This window comes from Phoenix dactylifera, chromosome 3 (assembly GCF_051530095.1).
Source record: "Phoenix dactylifera cultivar Ajwa chromosome 3, Ajwa_hap1_PhDact_Kaust_v1.1, whole genome shotgun sequence".
NCBI lineage: Eukaryota > Viridiplantae > Streptophyta > Magnoliopsida > Arecales > Arecaceae > Phoenix > Phoenix dactylifera.
Window position 1 is genome coordinate 46380446 of NC_143192.1, and position 21090 is coordinate 46401535.

Below are 21090 nucleotides of genomic sequence, written 5' to 3' on the forward strand. Positions count from 1 at the left end.
AACATTATAACTCTTAAAAAACTTACATCCAATTAATTCGATTTTTCATAGGAAATTTTGCATCCGGTCTATACTGGCATTATCAATTCCATACTCAGCCTCTATGGTATCCTATAGTTCGTTAGCGGTCTTGGTTAGAAAAACCTATTATGGCAACGAAAGTCTATTTCTTAAGGGGTTTAAGTTTGAGAATCGGAAAAACCTATTTTTTCCGAACAAGTAATTGTGGTTGTTTGAGAATTCGGCAAAGATGAAGGTGTTGGATTAGGTTATTCAACAGCTGAATCAACCCAAGAATGTTTAGCTAGTATCTCACTTGGCTCTACCATCTCTTGAAAAATAAGCCATTGAATTTTTTAAGGATGATTTCCTCGAGCAAAGCCATTCTATGATATGTGTGCTGATTAATGGTTATGCACACACAAGGTTCATAAGATTTAGTCCTAATTTGTTTAGTATTTGACTAACAGGTTCCGATAAAGTTCACCAATTTTTAGACTTAAAATTCAAATATAATAAATGAACTAATTAAAAGATCAAATCTATTATATATATATATATATATATATATATATATATATATATATATATATATATATATATATATATATATATATAGGCCTACATAATTAAACATCCAATATGAGATTATTTGTTGAATGAATTTAGATGAGACAAAGGCTCAAAATGAAGAAAAAGAAAAAGATTCGAAGAGGCAGAGAGAAGAAAAAATACTGCATGCACAGATTTATATGATTCGGATATAGGCCTACATCCACGAACAAGAATAAAGCAAAGATTCTACTAAGATAAAAGAGTATAAGAATAGAAGCCGCCTGTCCTCAAATCTGAACCATAATACGCCTCTTCCATCATACTTTCTCAAAAGAAGGTAAGAGTATGTACATATTAAAAACGGATTGAGTTCCGTACTGCCGGGGCTCCATCTTTGCACCCTCGGAAGAGGCCAATGGTAGGCTTTAGGCTTGGACTTATCGGTCCAAGCTCCCTGCTTCACCATAGATCTTGCAAAAAATTTCCAAACAACGTTTTTTCCTTTTTTCTTCAAATTTAGCGGACCGAATGATGGAGCTTGGCAAATTAAGAAATTCAAAATACACATAATATTACTAAATAAGAGATTTAAATATTTGAACTTTTTAAAAAATAAAGCAATATAATTTTCTAACAAGATTTACTCCTCTTATCTAACAAAGCAAACCTATCTAACATATGATATGTTCTACCCCTTGAAATAGACTTCGTTGGTAGGATATTTTCATTTTTTTAAGATAATATGACAGGCTTTTTTTTAACATATGAATTAGGGTAATAAATTCTAAAATGACGGTGACTGGAAATTTCATCCTTCCAAAGTTTGAAATCGAGCAAGCGAATTTCTCAACGGATAAACTGAGCAAGCGGCAGCCGATTTCTCGCTCATAGCAACCGCAACAAACGTGCCAAGTGGACACATGCACGTGGCTAGTTTCTGTCTCCGGTGACACACCCGACAGCCTTCCTCATCCACGAGGCCGGAGAGCCAAGCGGGGACCCCGCCTATTCCCCAAGAAGATATACGAGAATCAGATTAGATAAATCCTTCTAATATTAACACAAAACGTTTGTTTTGTTTCGTTTTATTTAACCCGGCCTTTTCCTTGCTTTCTTTGGTGCACTTCCTCGATTCCGCTTTTCCCGTGCTAGCGAAAAAGTCGCGAACCCACTCTCCCATCCTCTCCTCTCCTCTCCTCTCTTTTCTTGTTCCCTCGTTCTCTCTCGCTCTCTCCGGCAAATCCCCAACCGGCCCCCCGGCAATGATCTCCGACGGACTCCGGTGAGACAGCGCCGGAGGGCATCCGTCGTGGGAGAGGGGGGAGCTGGTGCTGTGAGGCGGCCGAGATCCGGAGTATGGGAGGGGGGGAGAGAGGGCGGACGAGGAGATCCGATCTCTGCTAGCCCAGGGATTGGGTCTTGTACTTCTTTCACGCTCTCATCCCTCTGTTCTTGTTCGCGAGATTGGATCCGAGAAATGGAGGACGGGAGGCGGACGCGTTTAGGGTTCTTGTGGAGGTTGGTGGCGGTGGCGTGGGTGGCGATCCTGGCTGCGCCGGTGGAGGCAGCGGAAGGGAGGCGTGGTCCGCCGCGGCACGCGTACGTGGCGATGATGTACATGGGGACGCCGCGGGACTACGAGTTCTATGTGGCGACGCGGGTGATGATGAGATCGCTAGCGAAGCTCGGCGTCGCCGCCGATCGCGTTGTCATTGCTTCCGCCGACGTTCCGATCCGATGGGTCCAAACCATGTACGCCTTCTCATTCTCAACCCCCCTCCACGTTTTAATCTCTCCACCGTTTTTTTCCCCTGATATTTGCAACCCGGTTCCTGCTCTCTGTTCCGAGTATTTTTAGGAGCGGATTTAGGTTTTTCCCCCTTTTTTTTGGGACATTTTTTTGGTGCATATTTTTCCCCTTTTTTTCAAACAAAGAAAAATAACAAAGTAGACACCATGGAGATGGGGGCGATTTTTCGAAATATATTAAGAAAGGGGTTTTGAGTGATTGTTTGGGGTTATTGGACTGTGTGATCCAACGGCTAAAAGGAGTGCGGCAGGAGGGGATGGCCGGGGCTCGGTGGCCACCGACTGATTTGTCCTTTTCTTGTTCGTTTTTATTTTATTTTACAAATTATCCTTTTTTCTAATTTTAGTAATGAAAGATTTTTGCCTGCAATCATGGTAGACGATGGCGATTATTTTCCTTTGTCGAATTACCCGATTGTAGGAGTTTATTTATTGCTTCTCCCACGTCCCCTGCTTCTATTTTCGTTTTTCAATTTTATTAGAGAATCGATCTTCGCTTTCGAGTTCAAAGATTTTGACTTCCTGTTTTCTTGAAAGCTGAATATAAGAAGACGTGTTCTTGGAGGAAAAAAAAAATGTTTCGGATGTACCCCTATTTTTTCCAGAATAACATAATTACCAAATCGTACCCTATTTATCGGGGGCCGCTTCTCCGCTGCTACCCTATGTTTGCGAATTGTGCCCCTATTTTTTCCCAAAATAACATAATTACCAAATCGTGCTCCTTGCATTGGAGGAGAGGGGCGGTGGCGGTGGCGGTGGGCCTCCCCGCACCTACCCGACCGTCCGCGGCCTATTGCCCCACCGACTGTTTCCTGAACCCAGTCTCCTAGCTGTTTTGCTTTCGGATTTCCAGGAAAGGATAGGGCGATGGATCGATCGTTATTGCTATTGGACTGGTTGTCAATTTAAAGGATTTGACTGGTAGATTGATAGAAAAATCTTTTGGATATGAGAAAGAAATTGGAGGATTTGAATGATCCTTATTCAATTGAGTTGAGATGGTTGCAGTTAACTGTAAAAAGGCAATTTTAGTTTCCTTTCTAATCTCAGTTGGTGCGGTTGTTAGAAAATAGTTGTTGACTTTATATGTTCATATCTTTTCATGTATTATTTGTCGAGGTTTATGGCATTTCACCTCTTTGAGGGATCTATGTATCTAATTGAAGGAATCAGCTAGAAAAAAAGTTAATTATTTTCTTTTGTCTAGTTAAATTAAATGTGGAAGGAGCTATTAAAATTAGTATTATATGGAATACAAACCTTGATCTTGGGCTGGTTCCAGGGGATGTAAAGAGGCGGACCTGTGTGTCTAATTTTATATTGATCTTGGCTGGGACTGTTCAAAATCTTGGATATGCTTTGCCCAGACCCAGTCCATTGACATCCATAGAGGGAAAGCAAAATCTCTTGTCTTCTCCATGCAAACTTGATAAATTTTGGCAGTTATAGTCTCTATATAACATAGAGAGAGATTTTCAGCATCGTATTATGCTTTTGCTCCATGCGTGATGATCTATTTATTAATTACTGGGAAATTTTAGCTTTTTGGTGTGTTAAGACTTAAGACTAGAGGTTGATGAGACTCACAACACTTGAATTTTTATTTTGACAATTCAACTGCCCTCTTAGTGGTCAGGCATCTGATGTCTTGCCAACTCGTGTTAACAGGAAAGAGGAGGATGGGGTGAAGGTGGTTACGGTGGAGAACTTGAAGAATCCATATGAGAAGCAGGGCAATTTCAATTCCAGATTTAAACTGACACTTAATAAGTTGTATGCATGGAGCTTGGTAGCATATGACAGAGTTGTCATGCTTGACTCTGATAACATCTTCCTCCAGAGAACTGATGAGCTATTCCAGTGTGGGAAGTTTTGTGCTGTCTTCATTAACCCCTGCATCTTCCACACTGGCCTCTTTGTCCTTCAGGTATAACCTCTAATTCTAATTTGCTCCAAGAAAATTTAATTTAACAAGTGTCAGTTTCTTTTCCCTTTAGGAATGTGGTTCTCATTAACTTGTTGGTTTATCAGATTTTTCGGAATAATCAGATTACTTGTTTTCTGGATTTGTTGGAGTACTATTGATTCGTGTATAATTGCAAGCCTTGCTAGCCTTCATATACTTGGGTTTCCTGCTCCAGCTATGGGATGTTCCTACCACTCTTTTTGCATGCCTTTTGGCGCTTTAAGGCTTTGTATTATACAGCAAAAAAACTCATTTTATTTTTATTTTACCAAGACCAATTTAAAGTGATTGATCATGTGATAATTGCTTGTTGTTCATATAGAATCTGTACAATCAGGTTTTGAATTAGTCGAAGTAAAAATTCCATCCAATTGCAAAATTTTACTTTGAAGGTGAAGCATGATCCAAGAGCATGCTTGTAGCACTGACCACAGCCTCCATCCATGGAGGGTGCTGACCATGGGGAGCATGGCAAAGATGAGGGTAGGGGGTGATAGTTGGACAATGAGGTGGATAGTGGTGGTGGGTAGGGTGCTGTTGTATATAACTCGAAGAATACATAGACTTTTGGAGCCATTTGTAAGTTCTCATAGTTATAATGTTTAACATGTTAAAAGTCAATAATGGAATCCTACCAAAAAAAGTCGATAACATGATAGCTTATTTAGCTAGTTCTTGGAGGCATAGCCAAGCACTTGGTCATAAGCCAACTTTGTGCGTGATTTATGCTTTTACTATTATTATATGATTTTGTCATAGACAAAGTAATATTAGGATAAAGCTTTAAGGATAGGTTTTGTATTTGGTGATGTAGTTTATGCTAGGTTATCTTACTAGATGACTTATCGAGTAGCTTTAAAATTCCTTCCATTGATTTTAAACAGGGGCTATGCAACTAGTGTTACCTAGACACCTGGCATGAGTGCCAAGGGTCTAGGTGTCCTTAAATGTTGGAGATAGCAGCCTCCAAAATCTAGGCACAAGGACAGAATAACATAGATACATGCATACACACTGAAAATGGGAAGAAGAGATATATGTGCTATCTAATAGTCAAATTAATAGAAATCATGAGTTTTTTCAGGTTCACACTAACAGTGCTTAAGAAGTGTTTAATTACATAAGCTGACAATTAAGTGGGATAGCTTCATATTTAAAAAATAAAGATACTTGCTTAGAAACCAAGAGACCTCTCCATGACACTCCCAAAAAAAAAGTTTCAAGTGCCAGCACTTTCTGCTGACATCGGCTAACACTTTGAAATGGAATGACCAATCATGTCATGTTCTGTTTTTCCATGTCCAAGTGTCTGACAACTCTTCTATAAACTTTAAAAGTGGAATATCGAGGTAACACAGGCTGCAACCATGGATTTGTTTTTATTTGTGTTACAATTGACTGAACAATAACATGAACTTACAAATTTGTTTCCTATACCTCTGCTTCTGTTCCTTTGTTGGCTCAGGGTTACCTTTTTTTGTTGGCTTGAGGTTACATTAGGTAGTGCCACAGTTTTGATCAATTGTTTCTTTAATTGCTTTTATGTCAAATATTGCATGGAGAAAGTGTTTTGTATCTAATCCATACGGCCAAATGCGAGCTTGCCATGAAGATATATCTTTTAGCTGTCTACTCTACAAATGCAAACCGCCCAATAAAATCTACATATTGCAGATTTACTTATATTGACATTTGAATATTCAGAAGAACCAATGACTTACGTGGCTCTGCTGTCAATGATCCTGCAACTGTCACTGATTTACTTGGCTGTGATGTCAAAATCCAGAAGAACTAAGAACCAATTATACCCTGTAGGGACTTAATGCAACTAACTACTTTCTGAAAAACTTTCCAAGAAAGCATTGCATTAAGAGGGGAATGCATAGAATTACAGCAATATGAACTCAATGTGTGTTAGTGCATGAAGAAGTCCAATTCATCTTTCAAAAGTAGGATCAAGACTGAAGGCTGTACATAGGCCTTTAAATTTCAGCAAGTGCCGAAATATCTGGGCTTTCTGCTGATTTATGCTTAAGTATATATGAGAAGATCTACATGACACTAGGAACGTGTTCCGGTGCTGGAGATATGGTGATCCAGCTCATAAGAATGCATTCAACCTTGTATCCATCTGGATTTTGTCTATGTAACCCTTTTCATTCTGTTCTTTCCACCATCCATTTAAAGATCCTCTTATGGGTGAATATTTGCATTCAAATTTTATGGGACTTGGTAGTGACCATTGTGAACTCCTTATCAGTAGACACATGATTGTCCAATAAATCATAATGGAGTGAACAACATTTTAACCTTAGGATTAATATGTATGGGTTGCATAACCAAAGGTAGCTTTGCACGGACAAGGGGTGTTGTCAACATATTGTCATCCTTATTGCAGAAGTAGATTGGAATGAGTCCACGTGCTGTTATGTTTTGTTCTAATTCATACAATTTTCAATCACTTTTAAGAGTGCTGGGTTTTGTGGTCATGATTTAAATTATTTGTGCAATAGACTTCCCCCCACCCCACCCCACCACCACCGACCACCACAAAGAAAAACACTCGGCCTTACCTGTTTAGGCACCGATCACTCAATATAGTTTGGTACTTAAGAATCCTGATTAAGACTGATATTCTAGGAAGTCTATCTTTTTAGGATTTGAGGATTAATCTTGCCCTAAAGGTCAGGTTTAAGGTACAATTAGTAATCTCTGAAACTAGTATTAGAAGTATTTAATACATTAATCATAAGTGAATATAGTAATCTTGTCATCAAGAAATAAATTTCTCTACCAAATGAGATGAGAAATGATGGAGACCCATATGACCTACTGTAGGGACAGTTAATTGGTCAGTTTTTTCACCCTACTATATGTACCTACCAGCTTAATAGCTCTATTTTAAATTGGTCCTTTCTATGGGAGTATTATCATCAAGTTCAAGGTGGGCTTCTAAATGTTGAATCATTCCAACTTCAGCAGTTTGGCAGAATGTGTACAGGGAAGGCATAATTACTAATTAACCTTGTTTTTTTTCCTTTTCTTGGGCCTTGGGGGGGTGTCCAAATTTACATTGAATGGTTTTGACTGGTAAAGCTAGTATCAATATTCTGGATGTCAAACTCCTATGCTATCACACATCTTTATTTGGAGATGAGTTGTTGGATCAGATTAACAGCAGAAACTAAAATATCTAGAAATCCTTTCTGGGACTAGTCTTGAAGGCAACTAGTTTTGCTTATGTAAGATCAAGCATTTCTTAAATTTGAGAACATTTTAGTTCATAGCATCTAAAGAATGAATGCCTTTAATTCAAGAAAAAAAATAGCTGATGTTCATGCCCCCCCCTTTGCTTCTCTCTCTTTCTATAGTTTTCCAGATGACTTCCAAAACTTAACTGCTATGCACTCTTTCTCTAAGCTTTTAAGGAACTGTGACATTAGAAAGAGGGTGAACTATGAAATCTTTCAATTGTAATTCCCTGCTTCTTTCTTTTCATTTTGCAGCCCTCAATGGATGTCTTCAAGGACATGCTTCATGAGCTAGTAATTGGGCGTGAGAACCCAGATGGTGCAGATCAAGGCTTTCTTGCCAGTTACTTTCCAGATTTGCTTGATCAGCCAATGTTCCATCCACCAGTGAATGGTACTAAGCTTGACGGCACCTATCGACTTCCTTTGGGATACCAGATGGATGCTTCTTACTACTGTAAGTCTGATAGCAGCTTCTTAGTTCCTCTCTAGTCCACCATGTTTTCCTGTAAATGTCCACTAAATACGCATCGAAAGCTCCTCTGTGATTTATTACTCTTACATCTATTACTAAATACTGAGGATTTCTTTAGTCATGCCTTTCTATAGTTAAATTTTGTGCCTGTTTTTATAACCTGATAATACTATTTGTTGCAGACCTGAGTCTTCGATGGCGCATACCCTGTGGACCAAATAGTGTAATCACATTCCCTAGTGCACCATGGTTGAAACCTTGGTACTGGTGGTCCTGGCCTGTCCTACCATTGGGCTTATCATGGCATGAGCAACGTCGAAATACCATAGGGTAAGCTAAAACATGCATCTGCTAACTTGTAGGCTACACCCATTCACCTAGGAAGATTGCATCAAAACCAAGCATCTTCATCTTTAATATTTTAATCTAATTGTTGAAATGCGAATGGACTTGGCATTGATCAGATTGTTGACTTCCCTCTTAAAGAAACTTGGCATGCTTGATTAGGTGTAGCTCTAGCAAATTGTTTTTATTCCAAGATTTGGTGTGAGAAATTTTTTCTGTGAACAGGTATGGATCAGAGGTGCCTGTGATACTGATCCAGTCGGTAATGTATATCGGGATCATGGCACTCACTCGGCTGGCACGTCCTAGCTTGTCCAAGCTATGTTATAACCGGCGTCCTGAGAAGAGTTTTGCCTTTGTGCACAGCATGCTCAAGGTAGCAGCAACATGGTCCATATTAGCTGCATACACTGTTCCTTTTTTTCTCATTCCCCGAACGGTGCACCCACTTGTGGGCTGGTCCCTCTATATGCTTGGTGCATCTGCTCTTGCTTCAGTTGTGATCAATGCCTTCCTGCTGCCGGCACTCCCAGTGCTTACACCCTGGTTGGGTATACTAGGTGCACTTTTTGTGATGGCATCCCCTTGGTATTCTAATGGTGTTGTGAGGGCTTTGGCAGTGTTTGCCTATGCCTTCTGCTGCGCTCCATTCGTGTGGACATCATTGATGAAGGTGATGGCCTCGGTACAAGTCTTGCTCGAGAGGGAGGCCTTCTTTCCAAGGTTGGTAGAATCCACACAGCCGCCCGAGTTCAACAAGCTATATTGACAAACGTTGCCATGGAGGTGATTAGATTGGCAATCTCATACATTCTGATAATTTTGGCTACTTGTCTCAGCTGTGTGATACTATGAGCAGTTATTGTTTGTTTCAATACCATACAGAACAAGACTTCTATGGCAAGAATTGGAGATTGTGGTATCCTTCCTTCAGGAGGAAAGGAGGGAAATTGGAATGGGTTATTCTGGCTTCTAGTAAAATAGAGAATTTGTTATAATTCATTTATTTTCCTCCTCATGATGTGGAAAAAATTCTTGCATGGATATTAAAGTATTAGGTTTTTGCAAAGTCCTTTGATCTAAGTTTTAATCTAACTGCACTTGTACCAAAAAAAATTAGGAGCTCATTACAGCGACTATTTAGGTGTTAAATTAAGGCTTTCATTCTATAACGTTTTGGATGTGTAAGATTAATCCTCCTCACTCGCCTGACTAGGGTCATCACAAATCGACACCAGATTGCACAGAATATGCTAAGAAAATATGCAAGACAATAATCTATTCAATGTAATGCATATGCTTCTCAAAATAATCTACGTAGATATCAAACTATGATTTTTTTGGGTGGAACTCTCCTCACCATCCGACCGTTGTAAGCCTTGTTTGAATGTATTTTCTTCTGGGAAAAGTTGCATGTGGATAAATGTAGACATCACAGAAATTTCCCTCTCCATCTTTGTTTACCTCCACTCCCTGCGTTCTAAAGACGTTCTCTCTTTTATCTTTGGGTTCTGGCCTTCTGGGTCAGCAGTATTCCTTGCCCATGATGGAACTCAACACATGCCATCATTCTCTGTCGACCCTCACCATTCACGCTTTATTCTGATCTTTCTATGATGCAACTTGAATATTTTTGTCTTCCGTTTTCTTTCTAGTACTTGCATGCATCGCCAGCTTGTAACCATGGTAATTGTTGTTTTTTCCATCTTTTCTGAAAGAGAAGAAAAAGAAAATAGAGGTCTTTTACGTTTTTAATGTCCTGATGGTTAGAAATTTTGTCTTCTGTTCCAGGTCATGTACTAATAGTTGTTTTACGCTCCCCAGGGAGAGTGGGGAAGGCTGTGATTCTTGATCTTTGTTGGAAGGGCATTAAGAAAGCTGAAGGAATTTTTGTAGGGACCACAAACCATGTCACACACACTCTCTCTCTCTCTTCCTCCATCAAGTAGGTCCGATCTTAATTTTGATCTTATCCAATTTTATATTGGAGTCATTATTTTGGACTCGAGTCCAAATTGAAATATTTGAGTTCAGGTTGGAATTGGATCTGCAGTTCGAATGAAACATCCAGCTATTTTTTTTATAGCTAAAATATAATACTTTATAATTAATATAAAAATATTAACAAATTAAAAATAAAACTAAATGGAGCCAATTTAAATTTAAATTTTTATTAAAAAAATTTAATTTCATTCAGGTAATTTACCATTCTTAAATTTATTGATTATGATTTTCAAAATATATATTTATACTATAAATAAAAATTATTAAAATAAACAATGAAATATGAAGATTTAGATATAATTAAATGAAAATAGATAAGAGAGGATGCAATTGTTAGATGAAAGAGGGATTGGTTTAATTAAGAGTTCAATCTATAATTTGGAAAAGATATTTAAAGTGAAAAAGAAGGAGGTTTAAATTATTCCAAGTTTTGGATCAAACTGGATTATGTTCGAGACAGGTCTAGTCTTTTTTTCGTTGACCTAAATTAGACTCGGATGATGTATCGTCTGGTTGGATAGTACCATGTTGAAAAAAAAATCAAGAGTCAAACTAGAGTTGTAAATTAGATCAAGTCCAATTTCTGAAACCGACTCAATCCATGAGTCTTCAAATACAAAATAGCTCGGATCTTTGGATTTTGGGTCTGCCTAGCCCATTAGCAGCTAACTTGCTATTCTTCCTCTGCTTATCCTATTGATTTTCGGTTGCGGATGTAAAGAACTTTCCACTTTTTCTCATTTTCCCTTTACTCAAAGATAAACATTCTATTGCCGTATCGGCAAAAATGAAATCTTAGTTCGTAACTTGGTGAGACGCCATGATAATCTTTTTGCCACCCATACGTCTGCTCCTATCATCGTTTTTAGGACTAGTTTGGTTTGCAGAAAGAATTTTACCTCATTGAAATGTGTTTTCTGAGAAAGCTGATGCCAGAATATATGATAACTGAGAAAATAATTTTTGCATGTTTGCTTGATTATAAGAAAGTGACATGGGATGCACACTTTCGAGAATGACTTATGTTTAGTTCATGATCTATTTTTCCTAAAAAATTGTATAAATACCTATTATGCCCTTAAAATTAGATACATTTTTCTCACTTATAATATTTTGGAACACCAACATCAACCGTATCAATAGAAGGAGAATGTTGAAACATGGATGTCTCTACTGGAGCTTTATTGCCTAATTTGGCTTACAAACTAAGAATGCTTGAATTAGAAGCCACATCACTATCAGTGCTTTCATAGCCATTTCTTCTCATAACATCATGATAATTATTCTTAGAATAATCATTCACAATAAAACATTCTAAGTTTGAAGTAGAGTTAGTCATGCAAGATGGTTGCACATATTTCAAAGTATTTAAAAAGACTAAATTTGTTCCATTTTAATATGAAGGCTTAAGGATATTTTTAGAAAAATAAAATTATCATAATTTTCATCATGTGGAAAAGTAGCTTTTCCACATTCTTTTTTTAATAAAATATCGGATAATTATTTCCATATTTTTAAATTTTTCTGTCATATATTTTTTACTAAAATTTCACAGACCAAACGAATCTTGAGGTTGAAAAAGTTAAAAAGTATTAACACTATTTCTCCATATAATCGAAGAAAAGGGAAGAAGCCAACAAAATATAACTCACTTTAAAATTTAAAATTTAAATTTTACCTCTCTTTTTTAAATTTAAAATCTCCTTTCTTTCTCTCCATATAATGGAAGAGAAGAAGCCCGACCCCCACACACTTGAGCTCCCTCTCGCTCCGATCTCCGGCTCCCGTGACGCTGCTACTCCGACCACTCAACCGACGAGGCATGCTTCTTTCTCTTCTATGTCATTCTTTCTCCTCTCAATCTAACTAGATCCGGTCGAATCCGAAAGGTCGCAACCCCCTCCTCTCTCCTCCTCTACCCTGTCACCTCCCTCTCTGCTCTCTCTCCCTCCACTCTCTCTGGCAGCCACAGCTCGCCTCATCTCCCCTCCACCTCCATCACCACCCTCTAGCCCTCCCTCTTCCCTCTCCTCTCTTCCTCTTCTCTCCTCTCTACCACTCCTATTTATTTATTTATTGTTAAAATATTTGCAAAAGGAGAAGAAAACATGAGAAAAAAGAAGGAAGAGAAAAGTAATTTTATTTCCATGTTCCATCACATTTGATACATCTCGAGGGTATATATACTCGTGTACAGATTTTATATAAGAAAAATAATATAGACTTATATAGGCTCAAGCTAATTAAATTTTTTTTTTGGGCCAATACAAGTTGTTACGTGATTCCTAAAATTATTCTAACATCCCTCTTGAAACTCAAGATGGTACTTTAGGTGCCAACTTGAGTTTGGAAACTAGATCACAAATGTACCTAAAAACTAATGTACTCAATCAAGAGTTGAAATATTAGCTCAGAAGCTGATATGATAGACTAAGAGATACATAACAGCTTAGAGGATGATGTGGTAGTAGATCAAGAGCTGATGTGGCAAGACGTAGCCTAATGTGGAAAAATACAAGCTATTATAGCAACTCAGAAGCTGATGTAGCAGATTAGGAGTTGATACAATAACTTAGATGTTGATATAATAGATTGATGTGTTAACTTGATGTGACAATACATAATTTGATATAGTAGAACAGAAGCTAACATAGCAGCTTAGAAACTGATGCGACAAATCAGGAAGCTAATACAGCAAACTGATGTATTTGGTAATGCTAATATAGCTAACTGGCGCAATAGACTAATGTGTCCACTGGCATGATTGACTAACATAGTAAACTAGGATGTCTGTCGACGTGTTTCACTAACATGTCTGCCGATGTGGCTGATTGACTTATTTGATAATATGGCAACGAGAAGACACATAGAAGGTGAAGTTGCAGTGAGGACAAAGCTCAGAGAGAAGGTAACCGAAGGTCGATGATCCTTATAGACAAAGGAACCATGAAAGAGGAGAAAAAGATCTTGAACTAGATGGTGAAAGAGCTCGAGGCAGCAAATAAAACTAGAGATGGAGAGAAAGGACCCGAGTGATGGTGATGAGAGATGACTGAAGATCTGAAGCTAAGGAGAAAAGTGGTGGAGAGGAGCTGCGGATCTATTAGAAAATAAAAAATTTTCAGATGTTAATCCACTGAAAATAGAGGATATGTAGATTTACTAAGACATGGAATCTTCAAATATTGATTCACTCTACGAATCCACTAGAAAATAGAGGATCTGCGAATCCACTAGAAAATAGAGGATCTTCGGATGTTGATTTACCAGAAAACATGGATCGATAAATCAACAATAGGGTCTTCAAAGCTTCTAGAGATGCCAATAACAACCATAGCAAAGGCGAAAGAGATGGCGACAACAAATTAGGTGATCGGTGGCTCTGATACTATGTTAAAATATTTGCAGAAGAGGAAGAAAACAAGAGAAAAAGAGAGAGAGAAAAATGATTTTATTTCTCTGTTTCTTCGCATTCGGTATAACTTGGAGATTCCATATAAAAATAATAATATAGGCTGATATAGGATCATGCTAGTAAAAAAAAATATTATGGGCCGATATTGGTAATTATGCAATTTCTAAAATTATGCTAACATTTATTGATCAAAATTCTTGAATACATGGAAGTGTTCATGTTCGAGGGTTTTTTTTTTTTTTTTTTTGTTTTTGTAAATGTAGCTTCTAGAGCTCGCTTGCTAGGAGCCTATTGAGATGTATTTATCAAGGGGTATGTCCTAAAAAAATAGCGTGAATAAAATCCATTACTGAAACTAATGTCTTTAGACTTATAGATATTGTTTGCTCATTCTGTGTGGCGAGACCATCCACACTATATGCAATACAAGTTTGGACCAGAATGTTCATTTCATGCAAAACTTTTTGTCATGACTTTGCTATATGAATGTGATACGCTTAAGGTTTATTCGTCCTCTTCGAATAATACGAAATCTTTAGTCACTTGTCTCTAATTCAGGGTAAATTACCTCCATATTTACTTTCCTATGAGAAGTTTTTCGCCTTCTACTGGAATTGTTTTCTAAAATCAATTTTTAATCTAGCAGCAGTGTTTCAATTATGGCTAACAAGGTGAAAATAAAACCAAGAGCATATTGGGTCCAACCGAGGACAGTGTCGATCCAAAAATGTTAGGAATAGGAGTTGATAAAAAATGCTCGACGCTCATGACAATCATCCTTATCAATAGGGAAATCAAAATATGTGCATCAAATCGCTGCAGTCTAAATTGTTAGCAATATATCACCTAAATAAACAAATAAATCTATTAATTACAATTAATAGAAAATTTTAAACGGAATAATATATATATATTATTTCTTTAAATAATTTCTATTAATTGCAATTATTAGATTTATTTGCTTAGTTAGGTAATATATTGCTAACAATTCAAACAAGTGTTTACTTTTTTTTGTTAGTAATATATAATTCAGTAAATCATACTAAAAAGGTAATAATTTGTTAAACCTCCAAGAGGTTTATCATACCTCTATTTAGACTTTTCAAAGAGTAATTTCCAGATCTTATTCAAACGAAAAATTCGAAAATTGGTTAATACATAATAATTAATTCATTGAATCAACTTATTAGATTTCAATTAATTATTCTAATAAGGTAATAAATCATATAATTCATTGAATTGACATTTTAGATTTTAATTACAATAATTGATTTACTACCACAAAATTAGTAATCAATTATTCTAATAAAATAATAAATTTTATAATTAATTGAATTGATATTTTATATCTCAATTACAATAATTGATTTGCGAGCACAAAATTAGTAATCAATTATTCTAATAAAGTAATAAATCTTATAATTCATTGAATTGATATTTTAGATTTTAATTACAATAATTGATTTGCTAGCACAAAATTAGTAATCAATTATTCTAATAAGGTAATAAATTATATAATTAATTGAATTAACATTTTAGATCTCAATTACAATAATTGATTTGCTAGTACAAAATTAGTAATCAATTATTCTAATAAGGTAATAAATTTTATAATTCATTAATTGACATTTTAGATCTCAATTACAATAATTGATTTGCTACCACAAAATTAGTAATCAATTATTCTAATAAGGTAATAAATCTTATAATTCATTGAATTGATATTTTAGATCTCAATTATTATAATTGATTTGCTGGCATAAAATTAGTAATCAATTATTCTAATAAGTTAATAAATTTTATAATTCATTGAATTGATATTTTAGATTTCAATTACAATAATTGATTTATTAGCACAAAGTTAGTAATCAATTATTCTAATAAGGCAACAAATCAATTCTAATATATAATTCATTGAATTGATATTTTAGATCTCGATTATAATAATTGAATTGTTAACATAAAATTAGTAATCAATTATTTTAATAAGGTAATAAATTATATAATTTATTGAATTGATATTTTAGATCTTAATTACAATAATTGATTTGCTAGCACTAAATTAGTAATCAATTATTACTAATTCAAAAAATTCAAACCGAAAATTTAGAAATTGATTGATACACAATAACCAATTTAAATTTGCACTTAGGCTTTTCTAAAAATTAAATTTGTGTGATCTCTAGTGATTATATCCACTAACTAATAGTGTTAAAAAAAGCTTGTAAAAAAGGCATACATTCCTAAGAAAGGCTGGTATTTAAGTGAGCCTAGTGCTCCACCACCGATCTGGAGTTGATCTAGTTATTATTATTTTGTATATATCAATTAGACATCCAAAGTTCAATATAAATATTAATGCAATCTTTTGACATAAATTTTTTGCCTTCATTCAGGTTTTTATCTCTTTTCTATTACCTTAAACCTATGGCCTCTAACACTAGTGATCACCTTAGTACGAAAATTGAAAAATTTGATGACCAGAACTTTAGGAGGTGGCAGAACCAAATGCGGTTATGGCTCACCACATTAAGATTGATCTCAGCCATAGGTGAAAGCATTACAGAAGTTGATAACGGGTCCAACCCAACTACTTCATGACCTGCTACTCGCCAAAACTCAAACCCAAACCGGTGTTTATCCTCCTCCCATACTAAATCTTCTGCTTCCACCAGCACACCCTCTAGGACTCCTGATGAGATAAACTATCATTGCATCCATAGAATCCTAGGTGCCCTTTCTGAGAGGCTGTATGATATTTATTACACAGCCAAAAGTGCCAAAGAACTCTAGGACACCCTAGATAGAAAATATGGTCTTGATGATGCCGGGGTAAAGAGGTTCAAGGCCTCCGACTTCAATAACTTTAGGATGGTGGACTCAAAGCCAATGAATGATCAAATCTATGATTTTGAAATCCTGATCCACCAGCTTAGGGCTAATGGAACCAATTTGGATGAATCATTCCAGGTAGCCTGTCTGGTAGATAAACTACCTAATTTCTGATCTGATTTTGCTAAGACTCTGAGCCATACCCAAGGAGGTCTCACCCTAACCCAAATTTTGAATTCCATTAGGATTGAGGAGCAGCACAAGCTCAAAAGTACCAGAGAATTTGTGGAGGGAAGCTCTAGTTTCAGTCTCTTATATCCTCAATAGGATTCCTTCTAAAAATAATGATTTAACCTCATATGAAGTTTGGAAACATAGAAAATCTAATCTTAGCTATTTAAAAGTGTGGGAGTGCTTGACAAAAGTAAAAATACCTGACTTTAAGAGAAAGAAAATAGGGCCCAAAATAGTGGATGCCATATTCATAGGATATGCAGCCAATAGTAATGCCAATAAATTTCTGATGATTAATTCAGAAAAAAATGATATTAGTAACAATACTATTATAGAAGCTAGAGATGCAACATATTTTGAAGATACCTTTCCACTTAGGACTAGAGTAGATAGTGGTATAGCTAGTAGCTCTAGTAGAATAAGGACAAGAGAAATAGAAGTAGAAGCAGAACCTAGGAGGAGTAAGAGATCCAAAGTAGAGAAAATATTTGAAGATGACTTCCATACCTTTCTTATAGAGGACTCTCCAACTACTTTTGAGGACGCAATGAAATCCTTAGATTCATCCTTTTAGAGAGAAGCTGTGAAAAATGAGATGCAATCAATTATCTAAAATCATACTTGGAAACTGACTGATTTTCCTTCTGACTGTAAAACTATAGGGTGCAAATGGATCTTTAAGAAGAAACTTAGGCCTGGAGGTCTGTAGATAAATGAATAGATTTATTTTGTGCTAGAATAAATTTCTTTTGTGATAAATAGATTTATTTTGATACCAAATAATATATATATATATATTATTTTTAAAATTTTTTTTATTAATTATAATTATAAATTTATTTGCTTAATTAGGTGATATATTGCTAACAGTAACTGCAAGGCAGGGTCAAAAGCCGTCTTTGGTCATGACATCCTGATACAATTAATACTCCGATGGCCACGTAAGTGCCCCAGGCCTTATCACTTACCATTCTATTAATTATCCCTGTCTTCGTACCATACCTTCCATGCATTGTGGTGCTTTGAATTGATTGTGGATGATGCCTTTGATATTTTGCTCTATGTATCTTAATCTTTTCATTCCATTTCCGCTGCTTTGTTAGGTCAGCTAACTGTTTTTGTACTTCAGGTGCTCATATGCTGCCTTAATCAAACTCTAGAATTCAATTGCTGGACTTCGGTTTGTTAGTATAATTTTAGAAATTATATAACAATTTGTATCAATCCATATTATTTTTATTTATTATTATATTATTTTTTTTGTTAGGGTAATTCTGTATTAATCAGTATTATTTTCATCTGTCAGTATAATTTTGTTAGAATGATTTTAAAAATCACACACAACTTATTTCAGCAAATATTATTTTGTTTTGTTAGCATGATCCTATATCAGCTTATATTATTTTTCTTGTATGGAGTCTGCATACGAGTATATATAACTCATGAGATATACCAAATATGACTGAACAGAAAAAATTTTCTATAAATATTTTAACAGGTTCTCCTAAAACTGATAAGACCACACAATCAGTGTATTGGAGTAATCTCCTGTCTTTATGCCGACCCCTACAACAATAGCTCCATCATCATCATCACCATCCGAGTTCTCTAAACTAGCATCCCGCCAATCCACTGCGATCTCTCGACGATAACCCTCTAAACCTAACAAATCCATCCTTATCGGCATAATCATCATAAAGTTTTATTGATGCTGGGAGCATCATCCAATAACTGTCAAAGAGGGGCTGTTATTTGAAAAGAAGGCGCAAAGAGATATCGAAGCCCGACCATACACCAATGTAGATTCTTACTACCAGGTATCATTTGCATAGAATGATACAACCACATGTGCCGTGCATCAATGATGATCAACTCCAAATACCTCCTATGAGTATCACCAATTGTTTGTGTATAGACAGACACGTTCTGATGGAAGTCTCATCCCTCCTTGAGAACTGCCCTTCAATTGTATATTATGGCCCATGCAACCATTATGGGGTGAAAATAAAGAGTGGCATTTTTTTTTTTGTTATTTCACATGGTTCACTTCTACAAATCGTATTTGAATATCTTAAAGTTCTCATTTAGTTTGTATATTACATTCTATTGATTTATACTTTCTGCTTTTAATCACATGCTCTAACAACTACTTTGTCTCTTAAAACTACTGCTGTAATTATCCATAGATTTGATGTAAGTGCCTTGATATAATTTATGTCAGCAATATATCACCTAACTAAGCAAAAAAATCTAATAATTGCAACTAATAGAAATTCTTAAAAGAAATTATATATATATATATTATTCGGTATCAAAATAAATCTATTTTATTAAAAAAATTATTCTAGCACAAAAATAAATATATTCATTTAATAAATTCAAATTATAAAATTGCAAATCGTACATATCTACTAATATTAAATTTAAAACAAAAATAAGAGAAAATAGTTTGATTGAAGGCAGGTCGAAGCGCGTAGACGCTGTCCCAAAGAAGTATTTACTCCCACGTATAGGTCTTCCAGCAATCCTCCTTTGAGATACGACGACCATACAACTTCTTCTTTGGTACGTCTCGGAAGAAACCAAATCGAACTCGATCGGACTTGCAGATCTAGTAAAGAACGAAATAAAAGAATTAAATAAAATAAAATAAAGCAAAAAAATTAAAATTAAAATTGGCTAAGATGAAGAAGAATTTTTCTCCAGAATTTCTTCAATATTTTTCTCTAATTGAGGGGTATATATAGTGGTATTTTTTTGGGGCATTTAGGATATTTTTGTGGACGCATCCGCGCTCTTTCCGCGGAGGCTAAAGGGAGCTGGCACCGCGGATATGGGCAGCCTACCTTTATTTTCCAAAAGCCACGCGGCCCAAGAATTACTGCGTGCGGATTAATTTTTCCCACAGCTACAGGCTTAAGATGGTCCTCTTGTACAAGCAGAGCTATTATCCACAGATTCAAAATGGCTAACAATGTACCTTGTGCACCTCAACTTTCCTTGATTTGGTGCATGTTGTTTGTGCAGTTGACACTATTAAGCGACCATCTCTCTCTCTCTCTCTTTCTCGATCTCTCTCTCTCACGCGCACGCGCACGCGCATGTAACCACGAACGCATGCGCATGCAGAAAAAACATTAAGTACCGTTGGATTGTTCAATAATTTCAAATTAAACTTTGCTGTGCTGATCGTAAGTAAATCAACAATGCAGTTACCAACTCCTAAAATTACAGATGCTTGGCACTCTAGTTTCGCCTGAATGTTTCCTAAATTTTGTTGCTTGTAGTTATTCTTTTTTTAAAAACATTTACTTTGGTTGCTATCAAGCAAGAGCCTTCTATTTGCTTTGGTGTTTCGATGCTTTTGCTTTGCTCGATGCTGGTTTAAAGCTAGTCCATTGTCTGTCTCTCCTGTGGGCTTTGGAAGATGGTGCCTGGGAGACCAGCTGTCCTGGGGTCATCAAGAACAAATGGATGGTATTTTGCAGGACACGTTTGGCTAGAATTGCTCTTTGATATTGTTGCTATCTTACTGGACTGGAAGATTAAATAAGAAAAGCCGATATTTTCTCAGGAAACTCATCCATGAATTCAAGGCTAGCCATAGATATCGGGAGTACCATTCCATACCAGTATACAAGAGACGTACGGAGTATTGGTATGCCAAATGGAGCCCCATACCATACCGTGCATGCCAATACTATACCAACATAGTGTACGTATAGTGTCTGGAACCAAGATGGCGAACTCGATCTAACCACATGCAGTTGTCCATGCAACGTCTGAGGCAAATATGCAATATATTGTATGTTGATAAATAACAGATTGCACAATAGACAAATGATTATAATCTTCTCCAGCTGTTAAAATTTGCAGGACTTTTTGGAAAGTACTTTTTCTCAGGACTAAAGTGCTTTTACTTAAATATTTTACATTTTTACATTTGATATCAAAGATGCTTCAAAAATATTGTAGACTTCTTTATTTCTCATGCCCTTGACTGAATCATATACATGATGCCATTGTTCAGATGCACTCTTGATTTGTATCCATTTCAGGATCCAATAGAATTCACGATAGTATTTTCATTGCTACAACTTTTTCAGCGTATCCTTTGCGCCTGACCTTTGGACAGTTCGTGAGACACTGCAAATATGTTCTCCACTGCTGCTATACGCACACATACATAGAGACATATTGA

The 21090-nt window shown here is 36.1% G+C and overlaps 1 protein-coding gene across 1 annotated transcript; it reads left to right on the top strand.

The window, feature by feature from the left end:
- The first annotated feature begins 1597 nt into the window (after positions 1-1597).
- Positions 1598-9473, top strand: LOC103705123 (putative glucuronosyltransferase PGSIP8). Its single transcript, XM_008788739.6, has 5 exons — positions 1598-2307; positions 4036-4294; positions 7840-8041; positions 8242-8389; positions 8630-9473. The coding sequence occupies exons 1-5, from the start codon at positions 2033-2035 to the stop codon at positions 9171-9173; spliced, it is 1428 nt and encodes a 475-aa protein (XP_008786961.2). The 5' UTR covers positions 1598-2032; the 3' UTR covers positions 9174-9473.
- The last annotated feature ends 11617 nt before the right edge of the window (positions 9474-21090 follow it).

What these genes read in the sequence shown, in the direction of transcription:
- LOC103705123 (XM_008788739.6), top strand. Translation starts at nt 2,033, where the DNA reads ATGGAGGACGGGAGGCGGACGCGTTTAGGGTTCTTGTGGAGGTTGGTG. An exon ending in CTGGCCTCTTTGTCCTTCAG is followed by an intron (nt 4,295 to 7,839) that starts GTATAACCTCTA and finishes TTCATTTTGCAG; the next exon opens with CCCTCAATGGATGTCTTCAA. An exon ending in CAACGTCGAAATACCATAGG is followed by an intron (nt 8,390 to 8,629) that starts GTAAGCTAAAAC and finishes TTCTGTGAACAG; the next exon opens with GTATGGATCAGAGGTGCCTG.